We start from the raw sequence: 19,154 nt of genomic DNA on the forward strand, positions 1-19,154 counted from the left end.
GAGTGCCTCTGGAAAAACTGGTTCAGGTAAAGTGGGTGTATATTTGTTTTTGAATTGAATTGTTTTAAAAGACTCACAGTGAGTGTATGCTTTATAAAATATGAAATAGGAAAGAGTACTTTAGTTTACACCTTGCCAACAAAGGTCCGTATAGTTCAAGCTATGGTTTTCCCAGTAGTAATGTATGGAAGTGAGAACTGGACCATAAAGAAGGCTGATCGCTGAAGAATTGATGCTTTTGAATTATGGTGCTGGAGGAGACTCTTGAGCAGGCATCCCCAAACTTCGGCCCTCCAGATGTTTTGGACTACAATTCCCATCATCCCTGACCACTGGTCCTGTTAGCTAGGGATCATGGGAGTTGTAGGCCAAAACATCTGGAGGGCCGCAGATTGGGGATGCCTGCTCTTGAGAGTCCCATGGACTGCAAGAAGATCAAACCTATCCATTCTGAAGGAAATCAGCCCTGAGTGCTCACTGGAAGGACAGATCCTGAAGCTGAGGCTCCAATACTTTGGCCACCTCATGAGAAGAGAAGACTCCCTGGAAAAGACCCTGATGTGGGGAAGGTGGAGGGCACTAGGAGAAGGGGACGACAGAGGACGAGATGGTTGGACAGTGTTCTTGAAGCTACGAACATGAGTTTGACCAAACTGCGGGAGGCAGTGGAAGACAGGAGTGCCTGGCGTACTCTGGTCCATGGGTCACGAAGAGTCGGACACGATTAAACAACTAAACAACAACAACAACAACAACTTTAGTTTACAAGGCTTTTAATGAAGGGGTTGTGTTCTCAAGCCTCTCTGTGGCTCCTGGGATGCTGACTGTTCCTCATTTCTTTCCATATCGGAGCTGCAGGCTGCAAAGTTGTTTTAAGTCTGTGTGCCCTAGACTAGGTTCCTGAAAAGGAAGAGGTTGACTAATTATGGCTGATTGTATTAATGAATTGGTTTTCATCATAGGCTGGTGTAGGTTTTATTAGTACAGTACATTGATCCTTGGCCCACTGGGAGCAGGAGTTAAGCATTGCTGGTTTTGCTTGCATGACGCTGTCCAGGTAACCATTTTGTTGACCAACGTAGACTTTGTAAACTTGGCAGCCTAAATCAGCTTTCGCCAACCGGAGGTCCTCCAGATGTTTTGGACTACAACTCCTATTGGCAGATTTTCCATCTCCACATTCATCCTAAGGTAACAGTCCCAGAAAACTGTTCTGTGCCTCCAGATTCACAACCAGAGAACAGTCCTTTCTTAGGTAGTTACTGTGGCGTTGATTCACTTTTTCAAGCCCTGGTCTGCCTTTCTTCCTCGAAAAAGCCCCCATCCTCAAAGTGGCTTACACATTTTAATGCAAAACACAATAAGAACAATCAAAAGAATTCACCAGGCCTCTAGTTTATTAGGTGCCCATTTTCTCAGTGAAACTGGGTATAAGTCAAAATAGTTTATTATTCCAGACAGTAACAACTTCAGTTACAACAATAATTAGACAACATACATATAGACGGAGAGAAAGTCAAGGGCAAATATCAGTATTAATTCTGCCAATTTAAAGGTAAAGGTAAAGGGACCCCTGACCATTAGGTCCAGACTTGATCGACTCTATGGTTGCGGCGCTCATCTCGCTCTATTGGCCGAGGGAGCCGGCGTACAGCTTCCAGGTCATGTGGCCAGCATGACAAAGCCGCTTCTGGCGAACCAGAGCAGCACACGGAAACGCTGTTTACCTTCCCGCCGGAGAGGTCCCTATTTATCTACTTACACTTTGAGGTGCTTTCGAACTGCTAGGTTGGCAGGATCTGGGACCGAGCAACAGGAGCTCACCCCGTCGCGGGGATTCGAACCACCGACCTTCTGATCGGCAAGCTCTAGGCTCTGTGGTTTAACCCACAGGGCCACCTGCGTATATTTGCAGTTGGGTTAATCACTACTTTAGATTTATTTTCTATCAATTTTATTCTAGACATTCAGATACAGCAATCTTTCAGAGGCAGTTTATTCTGAATGCCAGTTGCTGAAACCTGAGGAGGGGAGAGGGCAGTTATGCAAGGAGAAAAGCTTATCTGTCAATTTGCATTTTTTGAACAAAAAGTCTCAAAAGATAGTGGGATAGATGTCCCACTCTCCAAAGATTACAAGAACAAATTTATCTTATTAATACATGGAACTGCTGAAGCTCCCAAGGGTGATATTTATGAAGAATGTGAGAAGCTTCATTTGGCTTGGAAGCCTTTTCTGGTGCTTCTGCTTTTAAAACTGAGGTGTCACTAATGGGCTTGTGCTGTTGCCTGCAGGTTCCTGTGATTCGTCATTGTGGTTCGAACACCTTGAATTTTGAGTTCCACGACACAGCCCCCCGCACTGTGTACAATGGGATCTCTCAGCCATGGAAAACAACCTCAGGTAACTCGAGCCAAATATGGAGGAACTAATGGCTTCTTCTTGGCAAGAGAATGGACATCTGGTGGCCTTTTGCCTTCTTCGCTTCCTGTGTTGTCCATTTGCTTGGGCCTTTGTGTTTGATTGAAACTCAGCCCAGCTTCCCACTCTCTGCTTTCCCAGTGCTCCTGTGGTGTTGCGGGGGGCGGGGGGGCAGTGTCTGCGGGCCATACATCTTTTTCTAAGGACTGGGCAGGGGGGAGATCGACTGGTAGGGGTAGGATATCAATCTGGGAGAGTAAATTAATGTAAGATGGCTTTATCTAGCTATAATGGATCATATCCAACTCAGAGTAAGCCCACTGAAATTAATGGACCTAAGAGCCTTGTCTGGGTTAATTTCAATGGGTCTACTTTGAGTAGGACTAGCATTAGCTACAGCCCAATGAATGGATCTGGGACCCAGGTGGCGCTGTGGGCTAAACCACTGAGCCTAGGGCTTGCTGATCAGAAGGTCGGCGGTTCCCTGTGACGGGGTGAGCTCCCGTTGCTCAGTCCCAGCTCCTGCCAACCTAGCAGTTCGAAAGCACATCAAAGTGCAAGTAGATAAATAGGAACCACTATAGCGGGAAGGTAAACGGCGTTTCCATGTGCTGCTCTGGTTTGCCAGAAGCAGCTTTGTCATGCTGGCCACATGACCTGGAAGCTGTACACTGGCTCCCTCGGCCAATAATGCGAGATGAGCGCGCAACCCCAGAGTCGGTCACGACTGGACCTAATGGTCAGGGGTCCCTTTACCTTTAATGAATGGATCTAATTGAAGGGGAATTGAATTGAGCAGGATTTTTTTATAAATAAATTGGGAGTAAATGAATTGAAGAGGAATTTATTTGGAGTAATCTGGGCTGGGGGGTTTGAATAATTAATTTGGCCTGATCTTTTGGATGGATAATTAATTGACATGCCGTCATTGACATTTAAATTCTAAATGTGTATCCATATGTATCCATGTATAAATATGTGTCAATACATATGCAAAGCTTATTTAATTTTTTGACCATGGCCGCATGACCTGAATCTTTCTTAAGTATCTAGCAATGCCTCTGCTGTGCTCCCATCAGTGGAGGAGCTGACATCTCATAGGACTTTGGTCAGGTAACCTTTGGCTACAGAATCATGTCGCGGGGGAGGAAGGGCCAGCTTGTATGTTCAGCAGCATGTCTAAACTCCCCTTTTAGACCAGTTGACTGGGGCAAAATTCCTATCTGGTGGCAGCAGAAACAGAATTAGGGCTGATTTTTACTGGGAAACACATGGAGTCAGCCAGCCTTGTAAATTAGTCCCCCCAACAGTTAGGTAAAGGTAAAGGGACCCCTGACCATTAGGTCCAGTCGTGACCGACTCTGGGGTTGCGCGCTCATCTCGCATTATTGGCCGAGGGAGCCGGCGTATAGCTTCCAGGTCATGTGGCCAGCATGACAAAGCCACTTCTGGCGAACCAGAGCAGCACATGGAAACGCCGTTTACCTTCCCGCTATAGCGGTTCCTATTTATCTACTTGCATTTTGACGTGCTTTCGAACTGCTAGGTTGGCAGGAGCTGGGACCGAGCAACGGGAGCTCACCCCGTCACAGGGATTCGAACCGCTGACCTTCTGATCAGCAAGCCCTAGGCTCAGTGGTTTAACCACAGCGCCACCTGGGTCTACTCACCTGCTTTTTATTCACGAGAAAGGCTGGCAAGTAAAACATTTGATATGCTAGAGACAAGGGTTTCTTTTCTCATCCACCAATGCACTTTCTATGCGGAGCTTTTAACTCCTGTGCATCCAGCATAGGAACACGGGGGAGGGGGCAGGGGGAGGGCCTGAGTGCTCCCTACCTCTTTTGGCCGTCTAGGTGCTTGGGGCAACCAGGCAAGTGACAACAAGGCTGGTGTTGTGTCCAGAATAATCGTATCTTCCAGCCAGGATCCATTATTCCCAGTACTGGACTAATGTGAATCCTAGATGCTCCAATGCCAGGGATTCATAAGAACTTAAGGACTGCTTTATTGCATCTTACCAAGGTCCATCTTATCTAGCATTTTGTTTCCATGAGCAGCTAGCCAGATTCCTCTGCTTGAAAACCCACAAGCCAGCTCTGGTGATGATGGCCACGCTGTGTTTATTATCCAACATATCCTCATTGGAGGTATATTGCTGCTATGAAATTTTTGGCTATTGTGGTTAATATGGTGTGAGCCCAGTAAACTGCTGTGTTTGCTTTGTGTTGGTCTGGCTGATGACCTTGCCTCCTGGAGAGCTGGCTCACGATACATTGCCCATAACTGTTTGCAGCAAATAATTGGTATCCCACCTGGCCTGCTAAAGAAATTAGACCACCGACATCACAAGCAGCACCTGTCCCCCACCCGGCTGGTTCACCTGCTAGCCCAGCTGTCAATGGCACTGCAAAACCAGGCTGGTCTGCCACCTGGACAAAAGATGGCCGGAGGAAGGAAAAACGCTGGGTGAAGTATGATGGCATTGGACCAGTAGATGAGTCTGGGATGCCCATCGCCTCACGATCGGTGAGTCTGTAGATCAGGGGTGTCAAACTCAAATTCATCGGGGGCCGCATCAGCAGTTTGGTCACCCTCAAAGGGCCGGTTGTATCTGTAGGACTATGTGTCCACTCTTTATTATCATAAATTATTGTCACTGCATTCAATTATTACTGTTTTTTGTAATAATGTAAGTAATAACTAGCTCTGAAAGCAGAAACATAGTCAGAATAATGGAAAGTAGATATTCAAATGTACAATTATTGTACAATTTATTGAAAAATGATTTTTGGTAACTGCACTGGGTGGTGGAGGCTCGCTAGGGTTTCATGCAGGACCTTTGCAGAGCTACTACCGGTAGTACCTGGAGATGCTGGGGTCCTTCTGCAGGCAGGACAGATGTTCTGCCAGTGAGCCACTACCCTTCACCAAAGGGACTGGCTGAGGTTGACTCACTGAAGCTGCTCTCCTGGTTCCAGGGTTTAAGGGCCAAAAGTATAAAGCAGCATCCTATGTTTCTGAGTAGAGGGAGAGGGAGAGGGAGGGGAGGGGAGGAAGGAAGGAAGGAAGGAAGGAAGGAAGGAAGGAAGGAAGGAAGGAAGGAAAGAGGGAGTGGGAGGGAGAGAGGAAGGAAGGAAGGAAAGAGGGGAGAGAAAGAAGAATAGGAAATAAGGAAGAGAATAAAGAAGGAAAGAAAAAGAAAGAGGGAGAGAAGACGGAAAGGGAGAAAGAAGTAAGGAAGTAGAGGGAAAGAAAGAATAAGAATGAGGGAGAGGAAGAAAGTTGGGAAGGACGGAAGGAAGAAAGGAAGGAAGTAAGGAAGAAAGAAAGAAAGAAAAGAGGGAGCAGGAGGGAGAGAGGAAGGAAAGAGGTGAGAGAAAGAAGAGTAGGAAAGAAGGAATAAAGAAGGAAAGAAAAAGAAAGAGGGAGAGAAGACAGAGATAAAGAAGGAAGGAAGGAGAGGGAAAGAAAGAATAAGAACGAGAGAGAGAGGAAGAAAGAAAGAAAGAGAAGGGGTGGTCGCCGCCTTGATTCAGCGCCAGAAAAGAGCGCGAAGGGACCCAGGGGCAAAAAGCATTTCCCCGGCCCCAGCTGTTTGTCGGCGCTTTGTTGGCGCGGCGCTTCAGCAGCAAGGTCCCACTGCTGGGTCCCGCTGGCTGGGGCGCTTGGCGGGCCACATGACGAGGTCTGGCGGGCCGGATTTGGCCCCCGGGCCTTGTGTTTGACACCCGTGCTGTAGATGAAACAGATGTAAATAGGATGCAAAAATCCAAGCTCTCTTCAGCATCCCCTCTCCTCTGCTATGTACTTTAAGCACAGAGTCTGTAGCCAAGCTGATTTGAGCTCATGGTCTCTCAAGGCTTCCTTTGAACTATGGAAAACTGGGCTGGTTCTGCAATTGAGTGAGAACCTCTTAAGAATAATTATCTGAATGGTGTATCAAAGGGAACTATGTGGGTGGGTGGCCTGAAGTTGAAAGTGTTCCCAGTGGCCTCCATGAGCTTGTTTGCAACAAAAGCAACAACAAATCTCCCCTATTGCCAAAAAATATGAAAGGAAAGCACATTGACCCAGTTCAGATGGCATGTGTGGTTTAGTACAAACCATAGTTTGCAAACTGACTTAGGACTGTGTTCTCCTCCTTCCATTTTCTACCCTTCTCCATTGGAGCTCTAGCCTGCTCTTTCCTTGTCAGCCTAACCATGGATGAAGCTTGGTATCTGCACTGATGCTGCTAACCATGGCTAACATGAACTAATATTCCCATCATAGCTTGGATTTGAGCGCATATGCAGATACACAACATGAAATCATAGATAAAGGCCAACAAGGAAAAAGAAGGGAATCTGCACCACAGGGAGGAGGAGGAGGAAGTGGGAGGCATTGCAGTGTAGAGCTGAACTGAAATTTCTCAGAATAAAACTTTATTTTTCTCATCCTCCTGAAAAAAGATCGCTTTGAAGAATATTTTCCAAATATTTTCCACTATTTTTGTGGTTCTCGAATCCTTATCCCCAGTGCCCTAGAATGATGCTAGCTGTGAGATATTGTGGAGGTTGCAAAATGATGGCTAGGCTGACAACTGAGTTACTTCCTTAGGAAAAGAAGAAGAAGGCTTATAGTGAGTCTTCACAGCTTCAAAACTGTCGGAGAATGTATCCTCTCTCCAAACAAATTTGGGGAAATGATCCCCATAGTTTCCTGCCCATAGTTCTTTCCTGCCCATCACTCCAACCCTGTCTTACACCCCCACCCCACCCCTTCCTTCAATTCTCTTTTGCAGCTGTTAGTGAATTTGCATATCTGGTTTCTGTTGCAGAGTGTGGATAGTCCCCGGGACTGGTATCGGAGCATGTTCCAGCAGATCCACAGCAAGCTTCCTGGTACAGTTTGTCAGGGCATCACATTAATCTAGTCCCTAAAATATGTATCCATAATCCTTGAGAAACTATAGTCAGCATGCAATCTATCCAATGAGACATGCTCTCTGCAGGTATTGAGCATCCCCTAGTGGTTCAAATCTCATTTTATAGGCTGCCAATGGCTCCTTGTTTTAGGAAAATGAAACTAGTGAAATAGTGCAACTCTGGCTAGTAAGAAGTCTTATCCTGAACACACCTGGTGGCTTTCAGCAAGCTAAACCTCAGGCTTCAAAATATAGGCTCCAGGAGAAAATGTTCCTCTTCAACCAGGCCTTTGGCTGATTGACATCCAATGCCCTGTTGAATTTTCAATTCTCCACATTTCCACATTAGATTACATTTTTTTAAAGTCCTCATTAAAATTCATGAGCATTTTCATCCAAATTTCAACTAATACACACATTTTTGTATGCAATTTTGCTTCACTCACACATTTTTTTGCAAAGCAATTTTCTCCAATTCAGTGCATTTTTGTATTTTATTTTCACAAATATATGCATTTCTACAAAACACATGATCCAGTATATGCATTTCAGTGCTCATTGGAGTAAGGCACTGCAAAATTCAGAGAAACGTCAGTGTCAAAGGATGGCTGTGTTTCAGTTCTTGTATAGTTTTGGAATGTGCAGAGCCAATCGGTTCACCTTCAATTGCAAACGGAACCAACTGTCTTCCATCCCTAGTTACCACTCACTTCTTTGTCCCAGGTGCAGCCTGAAACCTGAATGGCACCTACCAAATTCTAATCCTATTAAATCTGCAATCTCCTCTTTCACTCAATTCTAAGAGTATGAATAAATGCATACTTTGTGTCTCTAACATCAAGCCAGCTTCTACCCCTGCCCCCCACTCTGATTACCAATTTCGAAGAACTGTAAAGCTTCTCACTATTCTGTCACAATTTGGTTGGTCCTAATACAGATGTGGCTCAACAGTGGATTATTACAGTTTTTCTTAAGGAGGAATATGTCTTCCTTTTTGTAGAGATAATGTTGGGCGAACCTACAGGGTCGTTGAGAGCCAGACTAAACAGGTCCTAGGGATTTGCATCCCTGAAACAGATTTCCCACCACCCCAGGTATATTAATGCTGTGTGAGTAGAGGCCATCGGTTGGTCAGTTTCTTTGCCCATGATCCAAGTCAATGGCCTTTACGAAGTGAGTGGAGGAGGCGGCATAATGCAGACCCGCCTACATTTCCCTTTGAACCGCTCTGTGTTCACTGGCCTATAAAGTGGCTCCCCAGGGTCCAAAGTCCTTTGCCACACGTCATGCACTTGATGAGCAGTCTTTCCTTCCTCCACTTCCTATTATTTAAAAAAATTCCTTCCAGCAGCACCTTAGAGACCAACTAAGTTTGTCATTGGTATGAGCTTTTGTGTGCATGCACACTTCTTCAGATACACTGAAACAGAAGTCACCAGGCGCTTATATATAGTGAGAGTGTGGGGAGTGGTATTAATCAGAAGGGTGGTGGGAATGGGTGATTGACTGACTGATAGCTGTTGACGACTGTTAACGACTGCAATTGGTCTTACAGGAAGAAGCAATGGGTGAGATGGCTAAAGATAGCTTTATCATGTATAATGAGATAAGAATCCAATGTCTTTATTCAGACCAGGTCTCTCCATGGTTTTAAGCTTGGTAATAAGTTGCAGTTCAGCAACTTCTCTTTCCAGTCTATTTCTGAAATTCTTTTGTATTAAGACAGCTACTTTGAGATCTTGTATAGAATGTCCTGGGAGATTGGAGTGTTCTCCTAATGGTTTCTCCATCTTGTGATTCCTGATGTCAGATTTGTGTCCATTTATCCTTTGGCGTATGGTTTGGCCTGTTTGTCCAATATAGAGAGCTGAAGGTCCCTGTTGGCCTTTGATGGCATACACAATGTTAGAAGATGAGCAATTAAATAGTCCTGAGATGGTATGTTGGATGTTGTTGGGGCCAGTAATGGTGTTGTCCGGGTGTATGTGGCAGCAAAGTTGGCATCTGGGTTTATTGCAGGCTCTGGTACCAGTGTCCATGTTAAGTCTGGTGGTTGTATTATTGTGGGTGAGGAGTTGTTTAAGACTGGGTGGATGTCTGTAGGCAATGGAAGGTTTTCCTCCCAGAGCTTGAGAAAGAGAGCTGTCATTGTCTAGGAGAGGTTGTAGATCTCTGATGATGCGTTGTACTAGTTTAACTTGGGAGCTCTATGTGATTACGAGTGGTGTTCTGTTATTTTCTTTTTGGGATCTGTCTTGCAGCAAGTTGTCTCTGGGTATCAGTCTGGCTCTGGTGATCTGTTGTTTAACTTCATCGGGTGGATATTTTAGTTCTAAAAAGGTTTGCTGTAGATCTCTTAGGTTGAGAGTCTCTGTCTGTAGAGTTTGAACAGATGTGGCTGTAACGTAGGGCCTGGCTATACACAATGGTTTGTTTGGTATGTTTGGGATGGTAGCTAGAAGCATGTAGATATGTTTGTTGTCGGTCAGTTGGTTTGCGGTATAAGGTGGTGTCTATACACCCATCCTGTATTTTAATAGTAGTGTCCAAAAAAATGTATTTATTGCATAGATTGGTTCATTGTTAGGTTGATGGTGGGGTGAAAGTCATTGAATGTCTGGTGGAAGGTGTCCAGGGTCTGTTGACTATGTGTCCAGATAATAAAAAATATTGTCAATGAGGTTTGAGTGGGTAGGAGTTCAGGAAACGTTCTAAATATGCCATGAAGATGTTGGCATACTGTGGGGCCATGCGGGTGCCCATGGCTGTGCCGCTGATCTGGAGGAACAGGTCATCACCAAATTTGAAGTGGTTGTGGGTAAGGACAAAATGGCAGAGTTTGGTAGCAAAATCTGCTGTGATTTCATCTGAAATGGTGTTCCTTATGGCTTGTAAACCATTGTTGTGTGGGATGTTGGTATATAGAGATTCCATATCCATAGTGGCTAGTATAGTATTGTTAGGAAGGTTATTCAAAGATTGTATTTTCCTCAGAAAATCTGTGGTGTCACGTACGTAGCTGGGAGCACTGATGGCATATGGTTTCAGAACAGAGTCCATATCGCCAGAAACACCAACTGTAATAGTGCCAATACCTGAGATGATGGGGCATCCTGGATTTCCTATTATTTGTTCAACACCCTCCATTTTGAGCAGAGACCTCGCTTGGGTGCCCTTTGGCTTCCCAGTGTGTATGGGGCTGGAATCAGAACCTGCTATCCTTGAGCAGCTGCCTGAACCCCTCCCCTCCCCTCCCCTCCCTTTATTTTTATTTTTATTTATTTCCTGGCCTGGCATTCTGAGCAGCACAAAACAGATGGACCCAGCAACCCTTTTGTTTTGTCACACTGCCCCTAATCTAGAGTTGCTATGGGGTATGGTGGGAAATCACAAGTAGGGATGGGGAGAAATTTGGTTTGGTTTGCCTTTGAATGAAAGCCTAGCTAACTCACACCAGGTAAATGATACATGAACCGCAATGCAGGCTTCCTTCAAAACTTGCACTTTTCAGCAGTTCTCCAACCAAATAATGTACAGTATACAAAAATGCATATATTAGGGGAAAGCACAAAAATGCTGGCAAATTTTCATGAGGACTTTTAAATTAAAAATCCACAAAGTGATGCAGAAATGTTGAGAATTGAAGTTAAGGTTGGAAAAATGAGAAATGGAGAGAAACTGAAACTGGCAGGTTTGTCCATCCCTAGCCAAGAGAATGGCATTACCAGCACAGCTAGAGACCCTTAGGCAAGCTCAAACCTGGAATTGGTTCTATCTAAAAATCTCCCTTTCCTTTCAGAATCGGAACTGGACTGGGACTTCTCCGACAACTCTAGAGGTAGGAATTGGTTTCTGCTTCTGATTGTGCAGTCTGTGTGTGGGGAAAACCCGAATGCAAAAGGCTGTGTGTGTGTGTGTGTGTGTGTGTGTGTGTGTGTGTGTGTGTGAAGTTATTGGTCAGGACGTGGTACCAAGGAAAAACAGAAATCTGTGGATGTTCTTCTGAAAAGAAGCCTAAGAGGAGAAACACAGCTGTCCCTTGAAGAAGCCTGTCTCATTTTGTCCTCCTCAGATCACAGGCCTCCGGGGTTCATGCAGAAAAGGCAACCCGCAGCCCTGCCATCAAGCAGCCCTGGCTTCAAGCACCGGCAGAATGGCTTAGACTGGTAAGTACAGCCATGAGGGAGAGGCCTGCGTGGGGAACCTTTATTCTGTAAACTGGGGGTGAGGAACTTCAGACCCAGAGGCCAAATGAGCCCCCCAGGCCTCTCTGTTTGTGCAGTATGACCCCCTGGAAGATTCCCCAGAAGGGAATATAGCTCTTGGACTGGAAAAGATTCCTTGCCCTTGAAGAAAAGGACCACATTCCCCTCTCTCTCACACACACAGAGCAGGCTGCTGGATTAGAGACAGGTTGCCTTTGCCAGACAATGCTAAACTAATAACTTGCAGAGGCCTTTTGAAATTAAGGCAGAGGCTACAGGTTGCCCAGCATTGCCTTAGACTCTTGGTTTTCGGCCTGTGTGCTGTGGCACCCTGGTGGGATTTGAGGAACATTCAGGAGAGCCCCAGAGGGCCGTCCTTTCATGAACTTGCAGCCCATATTTTCCTGCATTCTCTCTCTCTCTCTCTCTCTCACACACACACACACACACACACACTCACACACACACACAACTTGTAGCCCATTATCTTCCCAAAATAAAACAATGGCAAACAAAAATCCCCAGCTTTAGTAACCACCCAAACAAAAATCCCCCCCCAAACAAAAATCCCCAGCTTTAGTAACCACCACCTTAGACCCATCAAGGGAGACAAAGCGATGCATCTTTCTAGGATTAATCTACCATACAGGCTTAAAAACAATTTGTAATTCTGTGCATATTTTCTCAGAAGCAAGTCCCACTTCTCCCTAGAAACTGTGCATATGTTAGCAGCCCTTATATCCATTCCCTTTCTCAGGGGACCACGGTATTATAGTTCCGAGGGGGAGAGCTAAGGATCCTCTTTCTCAGCAGTCTCACCAAACTATAGTTCCCAGGAGGTTTGGGCATAAACTGTGACAGTCCAACTATTATAGAACAGGGAATATGTGCATGTATGCTGAGAGTATTACCGTAGAAATGAAAGTCAGTTACTTCCACAGCCCCCTTGCTTTTGGGTGTGTTCAGAGGCAGTGTGCTGTGGTTGTAACTTGGGGATAGTTAGCCTCACTGTGACTTAGGAAGTATGAGCGCCATACTTGACATTATGTGAAATAAACAATAGCTGTCACAGGGTGTGTAAGGGCAGGAAGGAAGACTACAGCCTGATTAAAAAGCACACATGTACGCTGCTATTGCTGCCAATTGCAGCTACTCTCTCAGGTCAAACTGCAGATCTGGGCAGGCAGGGTTTTTTTTTTGTCAGGACCACAGTGTGGGAGGAACTGGTTGACTCCCCACCTCTGGGTGCTGCAGTGTTGATCCTGAATGGTGGGCACTGGCTGCTCTTAAAACAAACGGGCGAAATGACAAGCACACGTTTTGCTTCTTTAGTTTCTGAAAGGTTCTGTAAAGGATAACACACCCACCTGAATCTATGTGTGTTCTAGTGCCCAACTGTGCACTGGGGGGAGCTGTGGAGCATGCCAGCAGAAAGTGGATTTTGGAATTCTGCCTGGCAGAACAATTGGCTGCTAGACCAATTAGCATAGATGGGTCCTTGATACAGTATCTTGATGACTTATCACTTGAGCACAAGCAGCTGAATGCACCCTGGGACTTCCTTTGGGATCTGCTACATATTTAGTTAGCCTTGATCGCAGCTCCTTCAGGCACTTTGTTCCCTGGCACGCAAGGGATCCTTCGGGACTCCTTCGTGCACGGTCCCGTTTCTCTGCCACCAAAAGCACGTGCACCGCGGAGCTCTCACCGCCGCCTGCTGGGCTGGGGATCTGTGGCCAAGCACGGCGGCCACCTCTTGGTTAACATGGCTCCGCCCATGCCTCCTTACTCTCCCTCTGCGAGGTGTGTGGGAGGAAGGTGGCAAAGCCGGCCTTAGCAGCCCGAAGGAGGCCGGCTAAATTGGGAGGCAGACAGCAGATAAGTCACCTTAGGAAGCGGCGGCAGCAGCAGCAGTGGGCACCACTGGGCCTGCATGTCGGAGAGGCTTCCCTTTGGCGCTCGGCTCCCAGGCAGGCCTCTTCTCGAGCGCAAGGAAGGCCAGCGCGGTGCCTGCCTGAGCTCCCGCTTGCCCGCCTGTTCCCGACAGCGAGGGCTGCCTCCTGTTCTGCCTCCAGGCCCCAGTGCTCTGTTGGGCCACGGGTCTGGTGCTCCCATTCCCAGTGCGGTTGGGGCCACTGGGGGGGCCTGGGGGGCTCTGGGCGGCTTTTTTGGTCCCCAGGCTGGGCACCCCCAGGCAATTGTGGAAGGCAGTTTTACGGCTCAGGGATCGGCTAGGCAGCGCAGCTGGTGCTGGCTGCCCTCAAGCTTCGCCTGCCATTTTGCCTTGCTCCGGAAGTCCTTGGGAGTCACCCTTTCTGGGGATCCAAACAGGCGGGCAAAATGAGGCGGGGGGATCTTATTTTTATTATGTTTACCTCCTCAGGTCCGGCCCCTGGCGGGTCATCCTTCCTTCCCAGTGGCATGTGCGCGTGTTTTATATAACATTATTTTTTTTAAAAAAAACACTGTTGTGAGCCCCCCCCCTTAGAAAACTCATATTTTTGCCAATTTGTCACTCCCCTCAGAGATGTCACCCAGAGCGGTCTGCACCCACTGCACCCCTCTTCCTCCGTCACTGCAGGTGCTGCAGTGATTTCATGGCCATTTCGCAACATTTGCTTTGCAGCAGTCCTGTGATATTGCCATGTGTGTGCGAAGGAAACCCCCTGAGATAAAGGCATAAGAGGCAGAGGAAGCAGGGTCAGCCCTATCATTAGGCAGAGTGAGGCAGCTGCCTCAAGTGGCAGATGATGGGAGTCTGAAGTTCAGTCCCCAGCATTTCCAAGTAGGGCTGGGAATGTCCCCTGCTTGAAAGCTTGACCGTCCCCTTCCAGTCAGTGTAGACAATACTGAGGAAGATGGTCTGACTTGGTTTGAAGCATCTTCCTATGTTCCAAAAATGTTTGGGACCAGTCCAGGGCACAACACGGCTATCCATTGCAGCAGCCCCTGCCTTTGAAGACTCGGGGGGGATAGTCACAGGTGCAAGAAGTGGAGGAGCTCACAGCCCCTTTGAGATTCTCTTTTCTTTCTCTTGCAGGAGAAATTGGGAAGCAGCTGATGCTGCAGTCATGGAGCCCAAGAGCATTTTTGACTATGAGCCTGGGAAGTCATCCATCCTCGAATATCCCAGCTCGGTATGCAAGCCTCCTTGGATGTAGTTGTGCCGAGTTCATTGACTGAACTAGCAGTAGACCCAGATTGTGTCTGGACTGGGTCACATATTGTCAGTCAGCACATTTCCTTTCCAGGCATGTCAACCCCACTGAACTCACATGTAATGTCACACTGCACAACTCTTTGTGCTCAGATTTGAAAGCAAGGATGTGGAACAATGATTGCAACATAAGGAGAATAACTTATTGAAGCAGGAAATCCCAGCCCTTCGCCCCCTCCTCCCCCTTCTTCGTAGTCCTAATTCAGACCAAGGAATATGCTGTCCTGCTTGATGATTCCCTCTAATACAGCGGCCTCTTTACTGATGCTTTGATTTGCCATTTGCAGCCTTCGAAGCCCCTCACAGCATATTCAGCACAACGCCGCCCTCCCTCCCCACCCATTGAGGTGAGTATTCTGCAGTGCAAGGGTGAGGCATGCGTAGCCTGTGGTCGCAAAGCAAGAACTGGGATCCAGCCAAGCCTATGCTATGCACTTCCTTGGGGGCAGGGGGGAACCTAACGTGGAGACTCATTGAGCAAGGAGGAGGGGATGGGGCTGTGCTGGAGATCCTCCCTGCAGCTTCTCCCAAGACGGCTGGAGTGCAGCTGTGTTTACTGGCTTCCATGGAGTAGGAGTCTTTGTTATACCCCCGCCTTCAACATGGTCCTCTGCACTGCAGATACTCTGCCAAGATCTGCATGCTGTGGATGGGGAAGAATTGCTCTAGGTCACGATTCGGAGCAAGAGCCCTGCTGCTGTGGTCCCCAAACAGGTCTCACAGAACCAGGTGCACCTTTTGTGCTCTAGTCTGGGTCTTGCACACCCCACACTAAAATAAAATATTTAAAATCTGCATCCAGACCATTCAAATTCCACATAAAGAAATACTCATTTCTACGACTGGTGTGAGTTGTGTGAATGAAGCAGATGGCGATTATTTCAGTTTTACATAATGTATCCTGCACTTTTAAAAGCCACTTCTGCCTATTTTTTTCTGGTTTAGCTGCATGTGGGAAGGGGGCAGGAAGCTGTGCAGGTAATGCAGCAGGGCAACCCACAAGTAGCCTCCAGCGTCTAGGACTTCAGTAGGCATTGCCTGCACACTTCCAAAGCTACACCTGGAGCCATAAGGACCTGAGACTTGAATTAAAAAACCCTGATATTTCTAAGAAGCAAAATCCTGCACCCAGTACTGTATTGCATTCTGCACTCTTGTTGAATCATGTGTACATGTGGTTCTAGTTATAGTACCTCATTACCTTTGCCATTATCATATTATAGTTCCCTTTCACAGCAATATGTGTGTGTGCCCACCCCCCACCCCCCGGGCTCCTGCCAGAAATCAAGGCCACCCTCGCCTGTTTAAGCTTTCCATCTCATTGTCTTTGCAATCACCCTCAACCGCCACCCTATAATTATGTTGTTCTGACTTGCCTGCAACGAAATGGTTAATAGCTGCTTGAGGCCTGAATGGCGAAAGGACTTCCAGTGCATCAGCTGTGTTAGTCTTGCAGCAAAAAACAGCAGCGTTTTGTGGGACCTGTAAAGAGCAATAGGATTACTGTGGACATCTTTTTTATGGACTGGAGTCCACTTCAGCAGATGAAAAAACTTTGAGGCACATAAAATGCACAGCAGCAGCCCAACCACATCAAATTCAAGGTAAAACCACAGCGGTGAAAAGCCTGAGAAAATAAAAAGGTGGCCCCTGGAAGATAAGAGATGTGGTGCTAGGCACCCCTTTCTAAACAGAGTTCTAAAACAAGGGTACCACTACAGAGAAGGCTCAGCTTGGCATAATCGTGCAAAGATGTACCTTGTTTTGAGACATTTCTTAACACCCACATTGCTCCTCCCTACTGTGAATGGGATATACAAATCAGGACTGTGGCATTGTAACAAGCCATTGCCAGCAAGCCAGTCTTAAGGCATGGCTTGTTGTTGACTTGCTCATCATGATGTGCTAACATTAGGATCCACTCACAACAGGAGAGGATTGAAGGCGGGGGGGGGGGGCAGTTAAGCTGTGTGCACCAGCTGGGCTGGGGGAGACATTTAGTGCAGCTTGCATTCAAATCTACCTAAGGGACACTTCACAAAGCAATATGCAAACACAGCCATCCTTTAAAATTCACACTTCTCCTAATTTTGCAGTGCAGTTCTCCAACCCCAAACTATGTGCAAAAATGTGTATATTAGGCAAAAACATGCACAAATTCATGAAAAGTGCATAAAAATGCATTGTAATGCATTTTTTTTAGTATATTAGAAATGCACACTGAAATGATGAGTTTTTGTGATGACTTTTTTTTAAAAAAAACACAAACTGATGCTGAAATGGGGTGAGAACTTAATTTTATCATTAGAAAAAGAGAGAAATTGAAAATGAGATTCCTCCATCCCTGGCATCAGAATGCTGCTAATTCACAGTAAATTATGTTGCACTGGAATCTCTTATTCCATCCAGCCTCCTTATAAATTCAGAATCATTCCAAAGCTGAGCCTCATCTTGTGTAAAGATCTACAACTCTTAATAAACACTTGGCTCCCTTCAATTTCACTCTTGTCTGAAGGTTTGTCCTTTGCACAGCAGGCTTCTGCCACTCAGTTCAGAGCATCCTTGTGCAACCTAGTTCTCACACTAAGGCAGATGAACTGAGCCTGGGCTGTACGACTTCAGTCTGCAGGTGGGTGTTCACATGATGGAATTCTCCCAATGAAAAATAAAATGCTTTGCACATAGTAAACAAGCATGTCATGGAGGAGGGTTGTAAGCTAACCTTTTGTCTGGCATACTAGTTTTCTATGTGTAGGATTCCTCCCCCACCTGTACACTAAATCAAGCCACAGATTTACCTTTTTGGTGAAAAACGAGAGCTCTTTGCCCACAGCTGTCTGTCCATCTCTGTGTGGTGTTCTTAAGACTACACAGAAGGCTGCTCCATTGAACTCAGTAGGACTTCTTCCATGCATGCAGTATCTGGTGGCTTAAGGAGTCACTTCACATGGCAGTGTTTGCATCCTGGAGCAACAGATGCCTCCCTGCCATGAACCTTGTTTCCCATGCATTTCTGTGCAAGTGGCCCCATCGCTGCCTCCTCGTGCTTCTCTCTTGACTCATCCAACAGCCATGTAGCTCATTTGCTGTGGCCACTGCAGGCTTCTGCCTACAGCCCCCCCCCCACTGCCTCTTTCTGCCCTCTTTCAGGAGTTACTGGAGAGGGAGCTGCAGCAGCTGAGCGAAGAGCTGGACAAGGACATCAGAGCCATTGAGTTTTCCCTCAAGGTAACTCTTGCCTTGCTGCTCTTGCTTTCTGTGGTTACTGCTTCCCTCTACAGGGAAGGCATGGCTGCCTAAATACCTTCTTAGGATGCTGGGCACTCTTCTTCACCCTCCTTGTGCCATTTGGGCTTACTCAGGTAGGTGAGCCGAGGGCTGGAACCTCAAAATCTTAAGGATAAGACTAATCCCTAGTTGATTGGATAGAGGGGTGGGTACTGGAACTATTAAGACTAATCACCTTTCAGACTTAATTTAAATTAATGAAATGGTTCACTTCTCTTGCATTAGCAAATCAACATAATGTCTAAAATAATAAATGCTTAGCCAATCATTCATGACTGTTATCAATGTACCTCTTTGATGTACAGTATCAGTCTATTTTTGTTGCTAGTATTTCCACCCATTCTTTAAGTGTAGGAAAAGAAACCAGCTTGCAGTGTTGACCCACCTAATTCATGCTGCTGCCAATAAATTCTGCAGCAATAAAGTAGATAAATAGATTTTGCTGGTTCAGGTGTGTGCTAACATCATCCTGATTACCTGGGAGATAATTCCTCCTATTGATCTTCAGTCCTTTTGAATTACTCTGAAGGCTTCTTCACTTATGGAAGAAATCTACAGGTGGAGGACCACATCTCCCAACGCTTACCATGCAATCTTTAAATGTCCTTCGCCACACTTGCCTGTAAAATAAGCCAGGGTTTGTGGCTTTTTGTGGTTTATTGTGGAAAAGCCGCATGCTATTGCATGTGCCCCAATTGCTCCTGCTTCAACTTTCCCCTGGCACAAGCAAAAGAAACAAACCAGGAAGATTTCCGTTCCTGTTATGTCTAAACAAGGAATTGCAGTTTGTTGCTTCCTAACGTGGTACAGTAAGCCAGCAACAACCATGGTTTAAGGTTGGCTTGTTGTGATTACTGCTTGTTAGGGAGAAACCAATAGCAACTGTTGGTTCAGATGTAAGGGAAAGCCAAGGCCTCCTGGTTTATCCAGTTCGTGCCAAGGGAAGAGAAGAGTGTGAGTGACTGTCCAGTGTGCACAAACACTGCTCACACTCAGTAAACCATGATAAACCAGAAACTTTAGCCATTCCCATCAGTGGGATTGACTCTGCAGGTGAGTTTCTGTAGAATTGTAGCCTTAAAAGCCCTGTGCTTATTTGAAATTTTAAATACAG

The 19,154-nt window shown here is 46.3% G+C and overlaps 1 protein-coding gene across 4 annotated transcripts in view; it reads left to right on the top strand.

Moving 5' to 3' along the window:
- The window catches only part of SORBS3 (sorbin and SH3 domain containing 3), a 69,710-nt gene that overhangs the window by 26,243 nt on the left and 24,313 nt on the right, over nt 1–19,154 (top strand). For all 4 annotated transcript variants that reach the window (XM_035138896.3, XM_088657773.1, XM_088657772.1 and 1 more), the window contains 8 exons: nt 2,295–2,403; nt 4,718–4,950; nt 7,244–7,307; nt 11,130–11,168; nt 11,403–11,496; nt 14,576–14,672; nt 15,040–15,099; nt 17,903–17,980. In XM_035138896.3, the coding sequence (XP_034994787.3) occupies nt 2,295–2,403; nt 4,718–4,950; nt 7,244–7,307; nt 11,130–11,168; nt 11,403–11,496; nt 14,576–14,672; nt 15,040–15,099; nt 17,903–17,980 (774 nt within the window). The remainder of the gene's footprint in view (nt 1–2,294; nt 2,404–4,717; nt 4,951–7,243; nt 7,308–11,129; nt 11,169–11,402; nt 11,497–14,575; nt 14,673–15,039; nt 15,100–17,902; nt 17,981–19,154) is intronic.

The sequence above is a fragment of the Zootoca vivipara genome, chromosome 14 (assembly GCF_965207765.1).
Source record: "Zootoca vivipara chromosome 14, rZooViv2.hap1.1, whole genome shotgun sequence".
NCBI lineage: Eukaryota > Metazoa > Chordata > Lepidosauria > Squamata > Lacertidae > Zootoca > Zootoca vivipara.